The sequence below is a fragment of the Aulonocara sp. 'chitande type north' Nkhata Bay genome, linkage group LG11, assembly GCF_057382095.1.
Source record: "Aulonocara sp. 'chitande type north' Nkhata Bay isolate Kocher_YH1m ecotype deep benthic linkage group LG11, A_spYH_male_GT1.1, whole genome shotgun sequence".
NCBI lineage: Eukaryota > Metazoa > Chordata > Actinopteri > Cichliformes > Cichlidae > Aulonocara > Aulonocara sp. 'chitande type north' Nkhata Bay.
The window spans coordinates 19,576,090-19,597,184 of NC_141354.1; the positions used below are offsets into that span (position 1 = coordinate 19,576,090).

The 21,095-nt window shown below is 42.7% G+C and overlaps 2 protein-coding genes across 3 annotated transcripts; one reads left to right on the forward strand and one right to left on the reverse strand.

The window, feature by feature from the left end:
* Positions 1-1,832: 1,832 nt before the first annotated feature.
* On the forward strand, positions 1,833-15,618 carry LOC147318819 (discoidin, CUB and LCCL domain-containing protein 1). The gene is made up of 15 exons (XM_086310945.1): positions 1,833-2,025; positions 4,585-4,806; positions 6,179-6,316; positions 7,627-7,678; positions 7,761-7,833; positions 7,930-8,063; positions 8,178-8,215; positions 9,647-9,838; positions 10,010-10,122; positions 10,223-10,403; positions 10,531-10,623; positions 10,809-10,902; positions 11,042-11,085; positions 11,186-11,281; positions 13,839-15,618. The coding sequence occupies exons 1-15, from the start codon at positions 1,923-1,925 to the stop codon at positions 14,216-14,218; spliced, it is 1,953 nt and encodes a 650-aa protein (XP_086167071.1). The 5' UTR covers positions 1,833-1,922; the 3' UTR covers positions 14,219-15,618.
* Positions 14,520-19,102, reverse strand: LOC147318820 (uncharacterized). Of its 2 annotated transcripts, XM_086310948.1 has the most exons (3): positions 18,909-19,102; positions 18,510-18,747; positions 14,520-18,426 (listed from the first exon to the last, which is right to left on the reverse strand). In XM_086310948.1, the coding sequence occupies exons 1-3, from the start codon at positions 18,933-18,935 to the stop codon at positions 16,877-16,879; spliced, it is 1,815 nt and encodes a 604-aa protein (XP_086167074.1). In that variant the 5' UTR covers positions 18,936-19,102; the 3' UTR covers positions 14,520-16,876. The 2 variants fall into 2 exon arrangements, with proteins under 2 accessions (XP_086167074.1, XP_086167073.1); XM_086310947.1 differs by lacking the exon at positions 18,909-19,102 and having other exon boundaries at positions 18,510-18,889.
* Positions 19,103-21,095: the final 1,993 nt, after the last annotated feature.

Below are 21,095 nucleotides of genomic sequence, written 5' to 3' on the forward strand. Positions count from 1 at the left end.
CATGTGATATATATTTTTCCCTATATGAAGTCATTCTTTTTTGAACAGAGCCAATTAATCTTTTAGTCATTTCTACACCCCCCCCCCCCCCCCCCCCCCAAAAAAAAAAAAAAAATCCCACATGCATACTACCAACATACCCGTGCATTTTTAGAATATTGTCAGGAAGCAGGTTATTTATTGCTTTATATATAATTTGTGCAGTGAGAAAATGAACCAGATCTGTGAATTTTAGAATTTTTGATTTTAAGAATAGTGGATTTGTATGATCTCTGTAACCAGTTTTATGGATTATCCTTATGGCCCTTTTTTGTAATATAAAGATTGAATGATAGCGAACATTTGTAAATATTGCCCCAAACCTCTGCACAGTAATTCAAATACGGTGCAATCAGGGAACAATAGAGAATGTGGAGTGATTTGTGGTCCAGAATGTGTTTTACTTTACTCAAGATTGAGACACTTCTTGAAATTTTGTTATGTATATGATTTATATGAGACTTCCAGTTTAATTTATCATCTATAATCACACCAAGAAACTTATGTTCAAGTACTCTTTCAATTTCCACACCATCTATATGAATCTGCACTTGTGCATTTCTAAGGGAATTCCCAAATAAGATCATTTTAGTTTTACTTAGATTTAGCGATAGTTTGTTCCTGTTAAACCATTTTTTAATTTTGCACATTTCTGAAGTAATTGTATCCAGCAGCTCCTTTAGATTCCCCCCAGAACAAAAAATATTTGTGTCATCTGCAAATAATACTAATTTTAATATATCAGATGCCTTACAAATATCATTTATATAAATAATAAATAATTTTGGATACATATTGTACTTTACACTCCACACCTGGTCTTGATGGTCGAAGAATGTGTTGATGCAATAATAATGCAATAATATTTAACAAGCATGGACCGGACCAGGGATTTTTTTGGGGTGACCTTTGGAGAGTCACACCAGCAGGTGGTGTAATCCTTACAGCCAGAAGCATCAAGGCTGCCCAGATTGGGGCTCGTAGTGCAGCAGGATCAGCTCTCCTGTTCATGTGTGTCGTGACCAGAGCATGCCCCAGCTCTCTCTCAGGTACAACAGACCCACATCTCCAATATTCTGATAACTTCCAGTCTATAACTTTAAACCAGATGATGAATGCATGCATGGCCTCAGTCTTTCTTCTTTAAAATGACAGTCAGAGTGCTCCTAGATCACATGAATACTCTGTGATACTTTGATTGGGGACTCATGGCATTAAGTGAATAAATACTTCAATTTGTTCATAATTTGGGTGCGTTTGACAGGAGTCTCCTGGGACAGCGACAAAACGATGTTTTTTTAAAAGCACTTGTCAAAACAGAAATGTTTTTAAAGTGAAGAACTAACTGATTGACGAAGACATTAAAAGGCTGGAATAATAGAAAAACACACGTAAGATTAAAGAAAAAATACATACCTCTAAATCTTGAGGAAAATGATTAATTCACCGGAAGATGGCAGTCTTAGCACTTAGACTGAGAACGGAAATTCGGGCGAGTTAATAAAGCGAACAGACGAGGTGTTTCTGAATGTTTCATGTTTGCTTTAAAACTGCACTTTCCACCTTTGACACGCACGCATCTTCAAATAAAGATCCCGGTTCGGCATTTCCATCGTTTCTAATGAGCGTAAATAAGAAGCACTGCTACCGCTGGCTGGTCTCAGGTCAGCGAACACCTACGGATCAGGCCAGCCCTATTTGGGAATGGAATCCCGGACACCAACTTGATTGACGCTTCAGGAGAGCCAATTGGAGACGGGGTTCGACACTCGTGACCAATAGTAAATATCCAGTACTCTGTGCTCCAACTTTTTATTGAAGCAAGACCCCTCGAGTCAGCGAGGCATGCACCTTACTTTTTCCTCGCCGAGCTCCTGGAAATCATGCTCGCAAAGTGCGAAAACATCGGGGATGCTGTGAAGTCTTTCATTGGCGGTTTGTGGATCGCTTTAAGCGTCTGTTCGGTGTGTGTTCGCGGCCAGGAGGGTAAGAAAACGCCTGTTATGTTGACGCTTTTGATAAGATAAGGATTGTGACGTGGGAGACGGATTTTCGCACATTTCGTTAGCTGCAACTAGAGCTGAAGAGTTTCCCCCGTTTTCTTTAAATTAATCGCACGATTATTAATAATCAAGACTGATGACGTAGGATGAGCACCCAGTCGGCAGCCTCCTTTAAAACACATTTCTGCTGTGTTTAAGATAGTTGTTGTCATATAACCCCGCTAACTATTGCTGTTTAATGCATTTTCATCAGAAACTGTTGTTGGAAAGACCACCATACCTTGTCCTGTATTCTGCACTGTACACATCCACACTTATTTTGCTGTTCCGATCATCTTTATGGCTCTAAGCCAGAATTAAAGTGCATTAATGTGTCTGTATTTAGGTGCAAAGGTCGCCGATTGGAAGTCATGTTAACAGTTTTTACAAACTCTTTCCTTGCCCGTGTGTACCTAGTGATCCCAGCAATCCTTTCCCAGAGTCTTTTTCTTTCTTTCAACACATCAGTCAGGCCTGTTATGAATCACAGTGACCATATATAAACATAGACAAACAAGCTATTGCCCTGCAGACTATGACTCCACCAGTCAGCCATACCACAAATCTTCAGTGTTGTTTTTGTCGGTCTCTGGGGCTTTGATTTCCGCACATCGGAAGATGATTAAGCCCTGGATACATCATTATTTAACTTAGCAAATATGCTATGCCCCAGCTTTGGTGGGGCCTAGGTTTGGGGGAAACATTTCTACCTCCGGGATTGAATAAGGGGATGTAGTGACAGGTAGCATAGGTGAACATCCTGTCTGCTAGTGTGGACCTGTAAGGACCTGCCAACAAAGCATGAAGTGGAAAACTATATTGCTGGCGTGTTTCTGATGGACTGTCTGCTATCCTAACACCCAAGCTTTATGTGGTTTAGCTCCTGAGATTTCTAAACAGGTCAGAACAGCCTGAACACGAACCCAACAGACTGTGGGTGAAACAGCCCAGTGATCAGGGGGGCAATTACTGGTCACCCAGACATTTCCCAACATTACGCCCTCTTTAAAGCTGGGAAAAGTCCCCCGTGGCCGGCCTCCGGAAGGTGACAGATCCATGCTCTGCTGCCCAGAGTTACAGTATGTGGCTGCGGTATTTCCAGGGAATCCTTTGGGGAATTGAGGGGGGACAATAACAGTTGAAGGCTTATGATATGAGGAACTGAAGTGCTGTTGGGAAGGAGGTGACCAGCTCGGCTGATGCAGGAGGAGACACAGGGCGAATGGAAGGCTACCCTGTAACTTCCAGTCAACAAATATTCAGGAGCCTTTTAAGGGAAGCAAGGACAGCGCTGGTGTTTAGGCTCAGACTGACCCTGGTGCCTTCCTCAGGTTTTGACCATTCTTGGAGCACATTACTTGGGGGAGTGAAAAGTGAGGGCAGGGAGTGTTAGTGTCTGAGCTTGTCACCCCCGCAACACCAATCTCTGCGTGACTCCTGTAGGAAAAAATTTTTGTGACCAACAGGAATCTTAAACCATCTGAATGTTTGTGTTTTCTGTTCCTCTTCAAGTGTTAGTCATAGCAAGATGTAGTATATCAGCACTATGCTTTTTTTTTCCTTCCTTGCTTTTGCCTGGGGAAAAGCACCTCTTGGTACTTAATCTTAAACAATTATGTTTTGCTCTGTATCCAACGTGCAGGTCACAGGTGTTACAGTTGAGCTCTTCCCTTGTTGGTATTTCAAAAAGTCGTGATGACAGAAGGATAAGCATGCCCTGAGCTGCCGTACATGCTCAGATTAGACTCGTTGCTCATCTGTCTTGAAATGGTGTATTAACAAAGCCTTTAATATTTGTATTTAATTAAGAGAGCCAGTTACGTAGCCGTCTCAGGTTATGTCATTTTGGCTTTCCTTAAGGTCTATAATTCCACTCTGCTCACTGCCGTCAGCAGCTGAACAGTTGAAAATATTAATCAACTAGATGCTGACTCAGTTTGTAAAGATTTGTGACCAAAAGGCAAAAGATGCTGAGATGAGTGCCGGGAAAAAATGTTAGTAATGGAGAAGTTTAAGCAGTTAAACATGATAACTCAAGAAGGAAGTCACCAAGGATTTTAAAATTGATATCAGTGGTCAACTTTTCGAAAAAATCACTCAGGATTTTCACAAGTGCATCTGTTCGGAGGCTGAGAGGTAGCAGTGGTAGCACCAGTATTTTTTATGTTTGAATGATTCATAGGTCAGCGTTAAGTGGCCTGACAAACAAATAAAAGGAAAACATTCCTCTGGTCTGGATGGAGCGTCGGTGAAGAGACAGCCACTGTCGCTCAAGAAACCTTTAACAACATTACAAGAAAATCTGGCTCCTTGGAAGGAAAATTTAAATAAATGAGGCATGGGTTAAGACCTCTGTATCGGTTTTAGAAGTGAGTGATTAGGAAACATGAAACTGAAAGAAAAGGAAATCAGAAGTTGTTAGAAGTTAATCTTAATTTTTACCGTGTGAACTGTGCCCTTTTTTTCTTGTCATAGCTTTCTTATAGTGCTTGTTTTGTGTCAGGTAATGGCTGTGGACATACGCTGCTGGCACCAGAGACGGGCACCGTAGCCTCCCAGAACTATCCGGGTACCTACCCCAGTAACGCCTGGTGTAAGTGGAGGCTTCGTGTACCACAGGGGCGCACGCTGCGACTGCTCTTTGGAGATTTTGACGTTGAGAGCAGTCCAGGCTGCAGCAATGGCTCTGTGATGATCACAGACAAAAACGGAGAGCACAGCCTGGGTGAGCACACCTCTTGATTGTTTTATTTATTTATTAATAAATAATAAAGTTAACATTTTTGGTGGGAGAATAAATGAATTTACTATATTGTAGAGAGTTTGGGGGTCTCTGACATATCAGTCAACAAATTTACTTAAATATTTCTTTTTTATTTTAATAAACATCAAGTTCATTTTCAAGCTCTCTCCACATCACATAGGTATGGTTGAACTGACCCTTCAGACCTGATTCTAGGGTCTCCTTTCACTCCCTGTCACTCTCATCACATTTGCTGACCCCACTGTGGGAATGACCCTCGCTGTCCAATCGTAGTTTTTCCTCATAAAATCACTTTGTGTCCATTTCTTGTAAGTTGTTAAAAGTCCATTTTAGTGTATTGTTTGCCAGCTCACATAAGCGACAGGTCAGTGCTGTCAAAACATTACCCCGCAGGTTCTCCCTGTGACCCCCACTCACACAAACTTTGCAGCTGGGAATGAAAAGCTTGCAGCTGCCTGATAACCAGATAATCAAGTGTTGTGGAGCGAGGAAGGAAGGATCAGAGTTTAGAAGCACTGCTTTAGCATCATTGCCCTAAGAAAAGTGGTCTAGCTGCATAATGTTACCCTGAGGCAATGAACCAAACAAATCCTGTTTTTAGTAAGTAAATGAAATCAAAGTCTGTCTTTTAAACAACCTCATGTACTTCTTTAGATTCTTTCTTTCAGGCACATGCACATTAGTTTTAGCAGCAGCAGGTATTGTCTCATGGTTCCTGCCCCAAGTCAAAGGTCAAACTGTTCTCATCCTTATTTTACTGAACAGCGACATGTCTTGTGTCATTAATTTAAAATATATAAATACACATTTTAAGGGAGAGGGGAATACAAAAATGTGGTCACACACCAGATGTCTGATGAGAACTTTCCCGTGTCCTCATCAAATCTTAATTGACATACTTACTGACAGAGACTTTGTTCCCACTCATTACTGATGATCTTCCAGTCTGGATTGTATAACTCACTCAGGACATGCCATTGTGTTGATGCACTGACAGAAAAGGCAAACCATATTTCACAGGAGACGTGTAGGTTTTGCAACCAGCTGCATCGTATCCTGAGGGCATAAAAGTTGCTCCAAATTAAGGGTTGAGAGATTCAAGAGATATTCCACTAGGCTGACTATTGTATACATCATCAGATTTCACAGCGCCTCACTTTCTTACAGAAACTTCCTTTTGTTTTGTTTTAGTGTTTTTCTGTCTAACAGACTGTCAAATCTTCATTATTAAGGACTGGAAATGGATGTTTATAGTGCACCGGCGTGTGTGCTGACAGACGTATTTATGTTCTTGTGCTTTATAAACGTAGTTTGTGGGAATGTGTGTTCACAGGTCCTCTGTGCGGGAAGCTTGATGCAGCCGGGAAGAATGTGACATTTAATAGCAATGAAGTAACAATAATGTTCAAGTCGGGCCCACATCGCTCTGGACGAGGGTTTCTGCTCTCTTATGCCACAGATCAGCAGCCAGGTACTCTATAATTTATGCCTTCTGACTGATGTCGTGCTGGGTAACTTTTGATGGAAGCTTCTTTGTTATTCCGATTGCATTGGTTTATTTTTTTCACTGTTTATTTATAGCAGAGTAAATTTGACGCAGAAGGAAATAAAACCACAGAACACCAGAGCATTTCTGGCCTTGGGTAATCTGCAGGGCCAGGGATGAGCCTGTGACAGATTTTAAAATCAACTGTGCACCATATATAATAAATGCACACACTAAAGCACAGAAGCTAAAGGGGAAACAAGGCTGTTACATTATGTTACGTTATGGTTATTTGCCTGATTTATATGTTATATAGGTGCGAGTGGGGTTGTGAGAGAGATCTTTTTTAAGTTTACACTGATACAATCATAACACTAGCTGTTCTGTGACTATTTATCCTTCAGTATAACACATTTGCCCGTGTGTTGACGTGCGCGTGAGTGTATGAGTCATTGCTTATTGGCATTCACCCTCCATCGCCTCCATGTTGGCTCCGGCGTGTTTGCTCAGAGAGCAGGAGTTCTTCTCCTTCTCTCGGGCTGAATGGAATGAGGCCTCAAGCTTCAGTCTGTCACTTGGACCGTCTCGAGCTCTCCTCCCCTCCTCTTCTTCAGCCTGTTAACCACTCCAAGCCCACTGCCGTCCTGTATTCGTCGCTATAAGGCTTCTGAACCCAGCGGCTACTTGTTTCTTGTTTTCAGGGTTTTTTTAAATTTGTTTTTCTTTGTACCCCGGCCAGTTGTGACATGCGTACACCCGGTATGTTTATTCATGGATTAAACCACAAATCTCACTAAATGATACACAATATCAGATTCTCCTTGGGTATTTTTTTAAAATAACCATGTAGCCTTACTTACTTAGTCTGAATAGCCTATATTTAGACTAAGTCTTAATTTTCCCGGCTGTGGCCTTGTGTACTGTGCACTATGTATCATAGTTTCCTGTTTTTGCTCAGTTGTTTATGAAATCCAGCAGTGTCTGGAGCTAAGTCTGTACTCAGACATACAAACCACTGTCTGTTGGCCGTGATCACACATGGACCTTTCGCTTTGCTCACAGTAACAAAGGCGTTAGTCACATCAACAGTGATGACCACTCATGCCTGACTATAGCACAGTTGTAGCATCCCAGACCGTCTCACACAGTCTGTTGTCTGTTTGTGTGGTTGAGCGAATGCCGAGGTGGTGTTATGTAAGCCCGAGACACATGGTCCACCCGTACATGCTGTCAAAATGTTAAAAAAAGATTCATTTTGAGGAGCGCCGTTTGAAGTTTTCTGTTTTTGTTTTCAGATCTCATTTCATGTTTACAACGGGGATCTCATTTTAGCTCGCAGCATTTAAGGTAAGCCGTGGACCTCTGCGTCTTCATCTCCGATTCAGTAGAGCTGCAAGTATTTCTCACATGTTGTTCTGCTCCTTCTCAGCGTGTATTGCCCTGCAGGATGCAAGAAGGTCACAGGGGACGTGTGGGGGAACTCTGAGCATGGTTACAGAGATGTAAGCGCAGCAGATTTCATTAGGAAAAGCTGTATTGTACTGTGCTTCTTATCAAATACATGTCTGAAAAGGCTCCATCTCTCTCTTCTGCCACAGACTTCGGTGCTGTGCAAGTCTGCAGTCCATGCAGGAGCTACATCTGACAGTCTGGGAGGCCATATCACTGTGAATCGTGGGAGAAGCCTTACACTGTATGAATCCACCTTTGCCAATGGAGTCCTTTCAAAAATGTATGTGTTTGTTTTCCACATTTTAAATGAGATCTTGTGGAAATGTGTAGCTGCTAGTTTAGTGTAACTGATTTGCATTGATTATCAATATTTCTTTTTCACTTCTTTTGACAGGGGATCACTTTCTGAAAAGAAGCTGCTTTTCATCCAAGGTATGAGCCTGACTTTACATTCACAACCCCAAATAAAAACAGAATCTAGTGATTTGCTGATCTCGTAAAGCCATATTTTATTCTGGATCTGCTTCTTTTAACTCAAAATGTTTTAACTTGGTGAAAGGTACGGGATGCAGACAGGCCATTTCAGTAGCTAGACTTTTCTACCCTGAAGCCTTTCTGTTCTCACAGGTGGTTTAGCATTGTCTTGCTGAGATTATTAAGGCCCTCCCTGAAGTAGAGGTCATCTGGATGGGAGTGCATGTTGCTCTAAAACCTCTATATACATTTCAGCACTGGTGGGGCCTTTATAGATGTGGAGACCTCGATTTAATATGCACTGACACCCCCGTACCATCGACCGTTGTCCACATATGGTTTCTTCTTTGCGCGATAGAGGTTTAACCTGTTGCTAATTAACCTAATTAGTTGCATAAATTCCACCAACTGTTTCTTTTTTAGAGCCACTTACTTTTCCAGCCTTTTGTACCAACGTGTTTTTTATTATTATTTTTTAATAGACGTCTTGCTGCCATCAAATTTAAATTGTGCTCATATTTTTAATATAATAGTAAAATGTCTCAGTTTAAACATTTTCCAAGTTGTATTGTGAATGAATTTATGAGATTTGCAAATCACTGCATTCTGTTTTTGTTTTGTTTATTAAAAATGTTTACATATTTTTTACATGTTACACGGTGTCCCAACTTTATTTTATTTTAAATTGGGGTTGTATAACTTCAGATGATGACGTTTAATGTTCACGATGTTTGAGGAAAGTGTTTAGACGACCTTCGGCATGGCTGAGCGGTGTTCCAACAAAGGTAGGAAATAGGATGGACCCCTGAAGTGTAAACACAGGTGGTGGAGCAGATGGCAAACAAAGACCTTGGATGAAACTCTGAACATCCAGGATGTTATGGAGACTGGGGGGACATGGGTTACATGAAAGGCAGAGTGACAGAATTGCAGTGAGTTTTAAAGAACAGGAAGCCGACACCTATTCACCCAGAGGTGGTGGGCAGGAATCCGAGTGGATCGGAGTGATGACGATAGAATAGTGGGCGAGAAGACTTGGACAGCGTGGGAAAGAGGAAGTAAAGAAAAGATGAGAACAGCAGGAGTAGCGCAAACACAGCTCTTCCTCGCTGAAGCTAAAGGCTTCATTACTATCTGAAACAACCGGTTTGCTGTTTAGCTTCTTTAAATAAAGCGATTTTCATTTCTGCACATTTTGTTTAGGGTTTTTTTTTTTTCTTCTTCTCGCTTTTAAGGCAAAACAGTGTCCATTACTTTCTTGATTTCATGCAGTTCATCACAGGGAACATGAATCTGTGTGGTTTATAATGAAAATGTGTAGGCGAGTGTTACTATGAAGCTCAAATTATAATTCATCAGTTTGTTTGTTTTCCTTTGATCCGTGAACAGAGTGTAACAACAACTTGGCTGTTTCTGCTTTAAACGCCTCATCTTTTGCTGATAAAAACAGTCAAGAGCAGACAAAGTCAAGGAACGCCAGAAATAATGATTTCAGCCATAACTTCCTGCTCTGGACAGCAGACAGTAGTGATCAGAGCCCGTGGGTGGAGATGGAGCTGAGCGATAGAAGCAACATCACAGGTAAAAATAACAATAGGTATGTGTACAAAATATGCTTGGTTTAAGCAATTTATTGTGATTTCATGAATCAGAGATGGACTATTTTTGTTGTTTAAAATCCATGAAGCCTTTTATTTCTTTTTGAATATTGATCTGAAACAAAATCAAACAAGCGTTGTTCTCTTTCTTCAGGAATAGTAACAGCGGGATCAGATGAGTACTACATGGAATCCTACATCCTTTCATTTAGTAAGGATAGAAAGAACTGGAAGCTTTACAAAGATGCTGCAAGCAAAGAAAGAAAGGTAGGTGTTCTGCTTAATGCTTTCACTGCCCCAACTTCCTGTGCTTTTTAAAGCAGTAGACATGCAGATGCTAACTCATTTTGGTCTTTGTGGCTCTTAGGTGTTTCCGGCCTACGCCGATGGACACCTCAGAGTGCTCAATAGCTTGTTTCCTCCTGTGGTGGCTCGATTTGTCCGCCTCCAGCCGCTGAGTTGGCACGGGAGGGCTTCAGCTCAGATTCAGGTCCTGGGCTGTCCTGTTAGTAAGGCCACACCGAGGTCTTCCCGTCCACCAGGCGGTGGTAGGCAGTAGCTCATAAGCTTCCAGATTATCCACAATAAAGTTTGGTTTGTTTGCTTTTAACATGGTTTGATTTGCAGCTGAGTTTCCTGATGTGAAGTTTTCCTGTCTCGATAATTCCCCAACAGACTCTCCGTCCATCAAAGTTAACTCGGGTCCACTGCTCCCAAGCCCCACTCCCACCACCACTGAGTGCACCGTGTTAGTTGAAACAAAACAGAGTATGTACTTGTGTCATCCACCAACTCACCTGTATGAAGTTTATACGAGTAGATTAGAGTCACACCAGTGCAAACAGGGCAATATAGCCATTAATCTGATCGGCAGCACTTTGTACTTTGTAATAACAGCATTCCTTCCTCACACGTGTTCAGTTGTTTACGCAGACTCTCTTGCACTCTTGCAGCCTCCAGTCAGCCAGTAATAGTAGCAGTGGGCGTGGCCCTCGGCCTGATGATATGTGGCAGTTGTGTTTTGGCTGGATTCTGGTTGAAGCGAAGGTACTGCACATGTACTAATTAACTTTCCTGTATGGACATACTGTCACTGATTTTTGATACATGGATTGCTGTCACGAAATATCAACGTTCATTATTTTATTTAACCTCTGAGTTTGTTTTTTGTTATTTGAAATTGTAGGAAAAAAGATTCACAAATGAAGTACTCCTACTCTGTCCCCACAAGTAAGTCTAGCACTTTTCAGATTATTTTTTTAACATACTTTTTAGTTATGAATCCTTTTTTAATGTTGCAATGATTTTTATGGTTGTGATTTTTGTGTAGGTTCTCAGAGTTTGAAGGAAAAGAGTTTTCCCGGCTCACAGTCGTACCCTCTGGTTCGAAACGTCCACGATGCACTACCAAACCCTCCTCTTAATGGTGAGAATTCACATTTTTATCAATTACAGGAAGTTGCTGGTGCTGCTTTGTTCTTCTGCAAGTGTCGTCAGCTGCTACCTTTGAAGTTTATTTGTCCTGTTAAGTGTTCGGCTCTCCATCTTTCCCGCTCTAATGGTCTCTAGCTTCAGTGGTCAGTTTGAGTAGCTCACACCAAGCCTGACAGGCAAACAGTTCTCTCCACGGGCTGTCCATTCTTTCCTCTGGCTCAGCCCATCACCCGGTCACACCATAAACATTCCTTTCTTTGGTCCACAGAGGCTCACTGAAAGAGACCCTTTAATTGGAGCTCGATACAGGGCACTCAGCCTACTCCCCCCCCCCCTCCTCCCAGCAGTCCCATCTCTGCCTCCCTTACCCCTTCCCTCAGTGAGGGGGCCCTTCTCTGAGAGGTCCAGTGATAAACAGGACAGACAGTCAATGCTAAGACAATCAAAGCCCTCAGTAAAGCCTGTCTAATTAAAATAGCTCTGGGTCTTAGACTCCCTGTGTGCTCTTGAAAGTCCAGGCCTCCCACACCACGGCGTCTTCTGCGAGGACAAAGAGTAGTCTGGATGGATCTAAGTGCTAGACCGTCAGCCCTCATCCTTGCGATTAGATGAGACGTTGTTGGTGGCCAGACGTCTCGTGCAGCGCTCTGCATTGTCCTAGAGACAGCTATTTGGTAGAAAAGAAGCAGAAGTTTCCCAGAAATTGATTTGCAAGATGTAAACAAGAAGTGGAGTTTTTCCCATTATCGAAAGTAGCCTGCTGCTACATGTTTTAGTATCTGTGTGTTTAAGTTTGTGTAAAAATGTCTTGATGCATGCTCAATCATCCCCGTCAGGAAATTACAAAAAGTTGATGTTGTTCATCTGGATGTCGCATTTCACTGAAAACGCTGCATCCAGATGAACAAAATCAACAATCAAACCATCAAATCATATAAAAATAGTGATCTGTGACCTACTGATCTGGCAAACCAAGAACTTTTAGGAGCTACGGTTCTGCTGGTCGGAAATGCCGACAAATCCCATGACTTTAAAAGCACCCAGACGGGAGTTGCGGTGCATATCTTCACTCTGTTAAATGTAGAGTCTGTTTGTGCACCAAGAAAGTCTTCAGAGGAAAACTACGTCACAGAATTCAGAGTGACTTTTAGGATAAGCCAGAGTCGTTCTGGATGCTGTGCAGAGATAAAACTGAACTTTTGTGGAGAGAAAAACTGAGCAGCTGCTGACAGAAAGAAGACCAGGCTGCTCTGTGGTTGGGTGGCACGAATAACGGGAAGAACAGATTTTATTAAAATTCAGGTTTTGTTGTTGTTGTGCAGGCACTTCAAGAAGCTGGCTTTTAAAGCAGACCTCAAATGTTATAGGATACAGCAGCTTCAGTATTTAGAACCTAAACATTATGTAAAAGTCTGCGTGTGTACGATGTAAGTAAATGTGCCCGGGCCCCTCAAACTAATCAACTGCCAAATCCAATTTATGAGGTAACACTGAGTGAATAAATGTATTCACTAGTTTATTGTGTCTTTTTGAAAACAGTTTGGATTTTTAACTTTCTGCCATAGTTGCAGGATTGATGCTACTCTCTTATTGGTCTTATTTATAGTTAGGTCAATCAGGTAGGTCATGTCATTGGTAGCGTGTATGTGCGTGTCACTGTTTCTGTCTGTAAACACGACGGCTCGAAATGCAGGGGTGCAGATTGGGGTCATGTTAACAAGCCATTTATAATTTGCCTTGCATGCACTGAGGTCTTGAAGGTCAACCTAATGATTTATTTCTTTATAAAAGCCTTGTAAGGTGTTTACTGTCCGCATGTAGAAAGTACTGTATAAAGATTTGAAATATCAGGTCACATTTGACCTTTTCTTTACGGTGAAGTAAGTTTACATAGTAATTAATTTTCATAAAAGGTCGATCTTTAAGACTGTCCTTAAAATTCTGCTGCTTTTGTTCTTATTGGCAACAATTAGGAGATGATATACCGGCATATGGAGATACTGAATGTCACAATACAGGATAGATCCAAATATCATGTCAGGTTTGACCTCTGATCTCACGAAGGTTTGCTGTATGTCAGGTGACCAGGAAAAAAAAATCTTGTATGACTTTTCTTACATAAATGAGCTTCCTCCGAAGGGTGGCTGGCCTCTCCCTTAGAGATAGGGTGAGAAGTTCGGCCATCCGGGAGGGGCTCAGAGTAGAGCAGCTGCTGCTCCACATCGAAAGGAGCCAGCTGAGGTGGTTCGGGCATCTGACAAGGATGCCCCCTGGGCGCCTCCTGGGTGAGGTGTTCCAGGCATGTCCCACCGGGAGGAGGCCCCGGGGCAGACCCAGGACACGCTGGAGAGATTATATCTCTCGGCTGGCCTGGGAACGCCTTGGTATTCCCCCGGATAAGCTGGAGGAGGTGGCTGGGGAGAGGGAGGTCTGGGCCTCTTTGCTTAGGCTGCTGCCCCCGCGACCCGGCCCCGGACAAAGCGGATGAAAATGGATGGATGGACTTTTCTTACATTTACATTTTCTCTTTTCTTCTCTAATCCTCCCAGACTATGCTGAGCCAGCTCTTACACCTATTGGACATAAAGTTGGCTCAACGTTTAAACCTTCCTCAGAAGAGTGTTATACTGCCCCCTTCACCTGCAGCCATTATGACACTCCTGGCTGCCTGCCCGAGTATGCAGAGCCACTTCCTCCAGAGCCTGAGTATGCCACTCCGTTCTCAGATCAGCCCTCTGACTCCAGCATCATTCCTGCACCGACATCCAGTCACAGTCAGTATGACTGCCCCTCACACAGGGTGCTCTTCAATGGCTACTGCACTCCCGCGCTACATGCCAATGGACCAAGACCAGTCAGTGCTGTCTATGCAGAACCCAAGTCTTGTGATTCTTTACAACAGAAACACACATACGAAGATCCTTTGTGAGCACAGCAAACTTAGACTCAGGAAAAGGCTCTTTGGAGTTGAAATGTGTGTTGGCACCAGAGCAACAATTGGAGTGGTCTGAAGTTGAACAGTGAGCTGGACAGTGCTGTTCAGAATGCACTAACTGGACCTCCCGTGAGTGATGTACCCAAGGAAGTCACTATGCATATGAGGGTATTCAGACTAAACACTGAGAGCCACATGGAGGCAGATATTTCCATCAAGGAAGTATGGGATAGGTTTTTGGTTTTTTTTTTCTTCATATTGCACAAATAAATACAGGCTCAGTTTGTCTCAGAGATACTGTTTGATGAAATGTTTAATCACATAACTGCACTTTCCAAAAGCACATACAGAAATTTATGTGTAGTCTTCTCCACAAATTAAGGCAAAACAAAAAATGAATATGTTACAAAGCATTGTATTCACAATGTATCATTTCAAAAACATTTATGAAGCACTATAAATTGTAACCTGTAACAAAGAGTACTGTTATAATTACACATAACCACTAGGTGGCTGCCACGAGCTTCAGACGTTAAGCAACAATGGACTGTGTAATTATTTGTCTGCGCAGGTAATTATCACCCGGTAACATACCAACAGCTAAAAATAACTGCTTGGATTGTAGTACAACTGAGAGGCACGAAAGGCAGTAAGATGACATAATTAGGAAGGACTGTCCTTTGCTTGGATGAACAGCTGTGTTCAGCCACTTTTCCTGGAGAAAGAAATGCTCTGTCTAGTTAAACAAGTCTCCAGAGGAAGAGTACGTTCCTCTGCTGGAGGCCGAGTTATCGCAAAATGTTAACATTTAAAAAAAAAAAAACCCCCACCTCTACTGGCCTTGTTTGTTAGGCCTTTGCTGCTGTATAGCACCTTTCTCAGAATTACAGAATTAAGTGAAAAATTATAATAGTTATATTTGTATACTTGTATTATTATTTTTTTTTACTTTATATTATATCCCATGGAAAGTTGTTTTTTTTGTATAGAAGACATGTGGTTTTATAAATGATTAAGTTACTAAATAACTTAATTAAACCTGTGACACTGATGTTTACTACAGATCCATGTTTAACATATAAAATTGTACTTGTTCCTATTTCAAGGCATTTTGTATAAAAAGAGCCAGGTGGCAGTCCTCAATCCCATAATAAAATGCTACTAAAAGCCCATCAAATTACATTAATGTGACATGCTTTCTGGTATCATAATACAACACTGGGACTGCTGGATAAGGCACAATTACACAGATGTGTTAGCAACAGAGATGGGCAGTAACGCGTTACTGTAATCTGATTACTTTTTTCAAGTAACGAGTAAAGTAAGGGATTACTATTGCAAAATCGGTAATTAGATTACCGTTACTTTCCCGTAGGAACGCTGCGTTACTGCGTTACTAAAACCGTGATTTTTTTTGCGAGAATGTCTCATGACAGTGACGTAAGCAAGTGCGACGTTGGTGACAGCAGCTGTGTGCAGATCAACAATGGATAATATATCGAGTGCGGGAGAGAGTATGAGCGTGCAGCGTTTAAAGTGTGGAAGTACTGACCTTACTTTGAGTTTGATTCCATAAAAAGTGACAAAAACATTAGCGTCCATCGTGCGTGGGAAGAAAACTTCTTTTTACAGCGAAAAAAACCCCTAAACTTCCGAGCAAGCACCGAGTAGCTACGACGTGATGGGAAACTCACAGAGACACTCGCGCGGATTCTTCAACTGACCGCAGCACACCTACACCAGGGTAACCCTCCGCCTACCCTGCTCCTGCTTTACAGGTGAAAATAGAGCAAAAGGACCGCTGAGTCTTTGACTTTATTTATTTTCTGCTGTGTTTTACTTGCATCTGTTTGAAAGAGTGAGTGAAAACACAAAAAATATTTTATTTTATGTGCTGGAATGTGTAGAAAATAGGTTTAAATGTTAAACTAATTTATTCAAGTCAGAGAATGTTGCATATAATTAAATGTTTTGCTTGATGCATAAAGTTAAAAGATTAAAACTGATAAAACAAGTTTTAAAAAGAGACTTTTCCATTTGATTACATTTTGTATGATGGATTATGTAGAAAAAGTAGAATTGGGCTGAAAGATCTATCACTTTATCACCTCTTCAGGTTGTAAATCGTGTTTTTAAAAAGTAACTAAGTAATTAATTACTTTTGAAAATAAGTAATCAGTAAAGTAACGGGATTACTTTTTTGGGAGAGTAATCAGTAATTAGTTACTGATTACTTTTTTCAAGTAACTTGACCAACACTGGTTAGCAACCAGTTGGTTTGGTGTGTGTGATGGATGGACATCAGGCTCTCTTGGAAATTAGATTTTTTTTTTTTTTTTTTTACCTGGATATATAAAGGACTGCTAAAATGGGGTAAATTTGTACATATAGGACACTTCACTCACATACATCAGGACTGAAAAGCTGATGGAGAGTAGAAAAAAAAAATACATGAATTCTAAAAGTAAACTGTGGTTGTGTTTAAATAGAAAAGGTTTAGCGTTGAGTTTCAGCACAATCTTAGTGTGAAATATCAGAAAAACACTTAAAAAGGAGTGCAATATTACTGAATTTCCAATTTGAAAGCAGTTTTGCTTAAAGAACAGATTCCATAAGATGTTCAGTCTGTTATAATCTACCAGCCGCAGTAATTTACTCTCTTTCACTTTCAGCATCTGTGCTGAACTCTTCCCTCTGCCCCTCCTCCTCTCTTCCCTCGTGGGAGTAATGCACCAGAGACTGGTGTCTGTTCCTGGACAGTGCGTCTTTAAAGCGCAGGCCGCAGTCTTCGCATGCATACGGCAGCCCCTCTCTTGCTCCTTCTGGCTGAGATTTGCCCTCGTTCCCACTGATTGGTGTAGAGGTGGGATGAGAAGCAATTAAATCTGAGGAATCCCGAGTATTCAGAACTGCGTGTGAGTCGATACCTGGACTGTTGGGTGCATTTAACGCAGCGCCGGTTGGAGGTGTCGTTCTGGGGCGCCCGGGCTGACAAGCACGACCTGTGGGTCCTCGGTACACGCCTCCAGTCTCCCCTGTGACCTCAGGAGCCAGCCCGTGGACTGTGCGGTAGTGGAAACGGATCCCGGAGCGGTTGGAAAAGCCCTTGCCACAGATGCTGCAGATAAAGGGTCTCTCTCCAGTGTGGATGCGAGTGTGGATCTTTAGCGCTCCGGACTGGGTGAAACACTTGCCACACTGGTTGCAGCGGTAGGGCTTCTCTCCTGTGTGCGTCCTCTGGTGGGCACGCACCCCTGCCAGATGGGGGAAACCTCTGCCACAGAAGCCACATGAATATGGCTTTTCACCCGTGTGAATCCGCCTGTGGATCTTCAGCGCTCCAGACTGGCTGAAACTTTTCCCACAGTCGGAGCATGAGTAGGGCCGTGCACCAGTGTGCACATTGAGGTGTATGCGGAGGTTGCTGTGTGAATTGAAGGCCCTGCCGCACTCTGTGCAAATGAACCCGGCTGGTTTGTGAGCGTGCTCGGAGCGCTGGTGTTGTAGCAGCTGGGACGGTCTAGAAAATGAGGCGGAGCAGTGCATGCAGGGATGCAGTGACGACAGCAAGGTTGTAGAAGTCCTAACCCTCTCCTCCTGCTGCTGTGCTTGCCTGTGCTGACGGTGGCACACCTGATTACAGGCATGAAAGGAGTGAGGGCAAGACAAGCATGGAAACGCGCCAGAGAGCCGAGCAGAGTGCGAGTGGGCGAGCTGGGGGCAGGGTAAACAGGACGTTAAAGGGCAGTGGTGGTGGTGAAAGTGATGGTGAGCATGGGTGTGAGAAAACGGGGAGTCTGTGCCCTCCTGGCGGCCTAGTGTCTGGGTACAGGTTTGCAGGCCGGGGTGACAACACAAGTGGGGAAACATAGAAAGATGGGACAAAGACGCTCTTGAAGGAGGCACATCAGAGTTTTGGTTCTGACTCTGAGTCCCTCTGTCTACATCCTCGTTCTGTGATCGGCTGGGCAGGCCCGTCTCTAGCTCAGATGTAGTGGTGGTCGTGCTGCTGGGTAAGGTGGACTCTGGTAAACACATGCTAAGGCTCACTGGACCAGCAATACTGAGATCTTTTGGGTGGGATATGGTCTCTGAGTGTGGCGGCAAGGACAGAGGCTGTCTGGATGTTAGGGTCTCAAATGAAGGAGGGAGACTGGAGAAAGGGCAGCCAGGGCAGGTGCAGGCATGATGCAGATCTAAAGCTGAAGGACAAACCGAACCACATCAGTAGGAAAATAAAATTTACAAGAAAATGGGTGGACTTGTTTATTTACACGGCTCCTACCTTCTCTCCGGTCTCTGGTCTCTCTCGCCCTCTGTGATGCCCCTGCACCCATCTTTTCCTGAACAGGTCTAAGTGGCTCAAGCGATGTAGCTTTGAACGCAAGAGCACCATCAGCAGCACCACCTCCTGCCACGCCCCATGCTGCATTAAACACATCTGGCGGATTTTTTGAGGAGTTTCCAGATGTGATAAGGTCACCGAGGAACTGATGCATCTCCATCCAGGAGCACTGACCATGCTGCAAAAGGTACACAAAGCATGAGTGCAGAGGCTGCATGTGGTGAGTGAACAGACTCCACACAGTCCAGTTAGCTGGCTCGTGTGAGCTACTGGCTGCTCTCAAAATAGGCTGAAAACGTGACGTTTTAGCTAAAGCAAACAACAGACTCGCTTACTTACAATATCGCTACACTTGTCTTTGTCCATGAATTCAAAATAACGCCGCCGCTGGCGCCACAAAACCCACAGCAACGAATTTAAAGTTTTAAATTTCGATAGCACGGCTGGAAACGATAAAAGAAAGTTACAGCTTTTACACCTCGGCTGTCGACCATCCGTGTAGCCCACTTAAAACATCCCGTCACCAGGCATTGTAGTTCCGGGATTTTTAAATCACGTGACGGGAGTTGTAGTCTTTTCTTTCCCCCTTCTTTTTCAGAAAAGATGGGCGTTTATTTATTTTTTTAATATCTACTGGTAAGTTGTATTAATTTTTTTTGTTTTTATTCAATTTATAGCACTTATTGTATCCTGATAAACTGCAACTGTTATGTCAAATATCAAATGTGATTTTTGACATAACAGTTACAATTAGGCTGTAGTTACCTACATGTTTTGTTTTGTTAGGTTACACCTATTCCACTGCTGGAAATGCAGATCTAATCAGCCAATCACACGGTACCTGCTCAGTAAATTTAGGTGTGTAGACATGGTCCAGCGATCCAGAGGACCTGCTGAAGTTCAAATTGAGCATCAGAATAGGGAAGAAAGGTGTTGGTGAACGGTTGTTGGTGTCAGGCGGGCTGGTCTGAATATTTTATAAAGTGCTGATCTACTGAGATTTTTCCACAAAACCATCTCTAGGGTTTAAAGAGTATCAGCCAAAAAACAATAAATATCCAGGAAGCATCAGTTCCTCGAGTGGTCAGAGATCAGAGGAGAATAGCCAGGCTGCTTCAAGCTGAAAGGAGGGCAACAGTAACTGAAGTGAGCACTCATTTATGTAGAAGAGAATCCCTGATTTACTCCCTGCAGACAGGCTACAGCAGCAGAAGATCACACCAGGTGTCACTCCTGTCAGCTAACTACAGGAAACTGAGGCCACTGTTAAATCTCACCTCGTATCAAGATTTTTTAGGCACATTTGGGCAGAGCATGATTTAAACACCACGGTCTACCTGAGTAATGTTGCTGACCATCTGCATCCCTTTGTGACCACAGTGTACCCATGTTTCAATGGCTGTTTCCGGGAGTATAGTACACTACGTTGCAAAAAAGCTCAGATCATCTGAAACTGGTTTCTTGAACATGAAAATCAGGTGGCTTCACTGTATTCAGGTGGCTTCTGCGGTCGCTAGATGTCAATCCAATAAAGCACCTTTAGTTGGGGTGCAACAGGATGTGGAGCAGACAAATCTGCAGCAACTGTGATGCCATCATGTCAACATGAACCAAAATCTTGGAGGAATGTTTCCAGCACCTTCTATGCCATGAAAAATTAAAGCTGTTCTGAAGACCAAAGGGGCTCTAACCTGGGACTAACAAAGTGTATCTGATGAATCTATGTCTATACACACACAGACTGTGGGTAAATATATAATGCCTTTTACACCCACAATTGTGGCCTAATAAATATATTTTTAAAGTTGTTATTGACATGAAATTCTCACCAGATGTCGGTAACAACCAATCCAGTCCACACATGCCAAGAAATTTACCAGTAGGTGGCCAGAAATTATGTGTAATAATGAGAAATAATGCAGGGAAAAGTACTGAACGCACGAAGAAAGGTAGGCACAATCTATGAGTAATTAGAAAGCAACCCTGCGGCTTTAATACCAGCTGGTTCACTCCCAGCTGATGGCTCATAAAAATGTTTCATTACCAAGTTGTCAAATATCTCATGATGAGATCTCTCACAAATCCTTCCTGTTTCAAAATATACTGATGGCACTGAGCACTGTTGGAGCTCTAATCTGGAAGTGGGAAGATTTCTGGCAGGAGTGAAAAGAATAATCAAGTGCCAGGGACCACTTGTGGAGAACTATGGAAAGACCTGGAATCAGCAGGCAACTCAAAGAAAACAATAAGTACTGCAGTCAACTGCCATGGCCTGTATGCACACTCACCACACAAGACTCCACTGCTGAAGAAAAAATACGTTGAAGTGTGTTTAAGGTTTGCTGAAAAACATTTAGAGAAGCCTGCGAAATACTGGGAGAATATAGTCTGCTCAGATTAGACGTAATTAAACTTTTTGGATGCCATATTTGGAGGTCAAAAAGACACTGCATATCACCCCCAAATCACCATACCAGCAGGGAAGTTTGGAGGTGGGAACATCACCCTACGGCACTGGCATGCTTC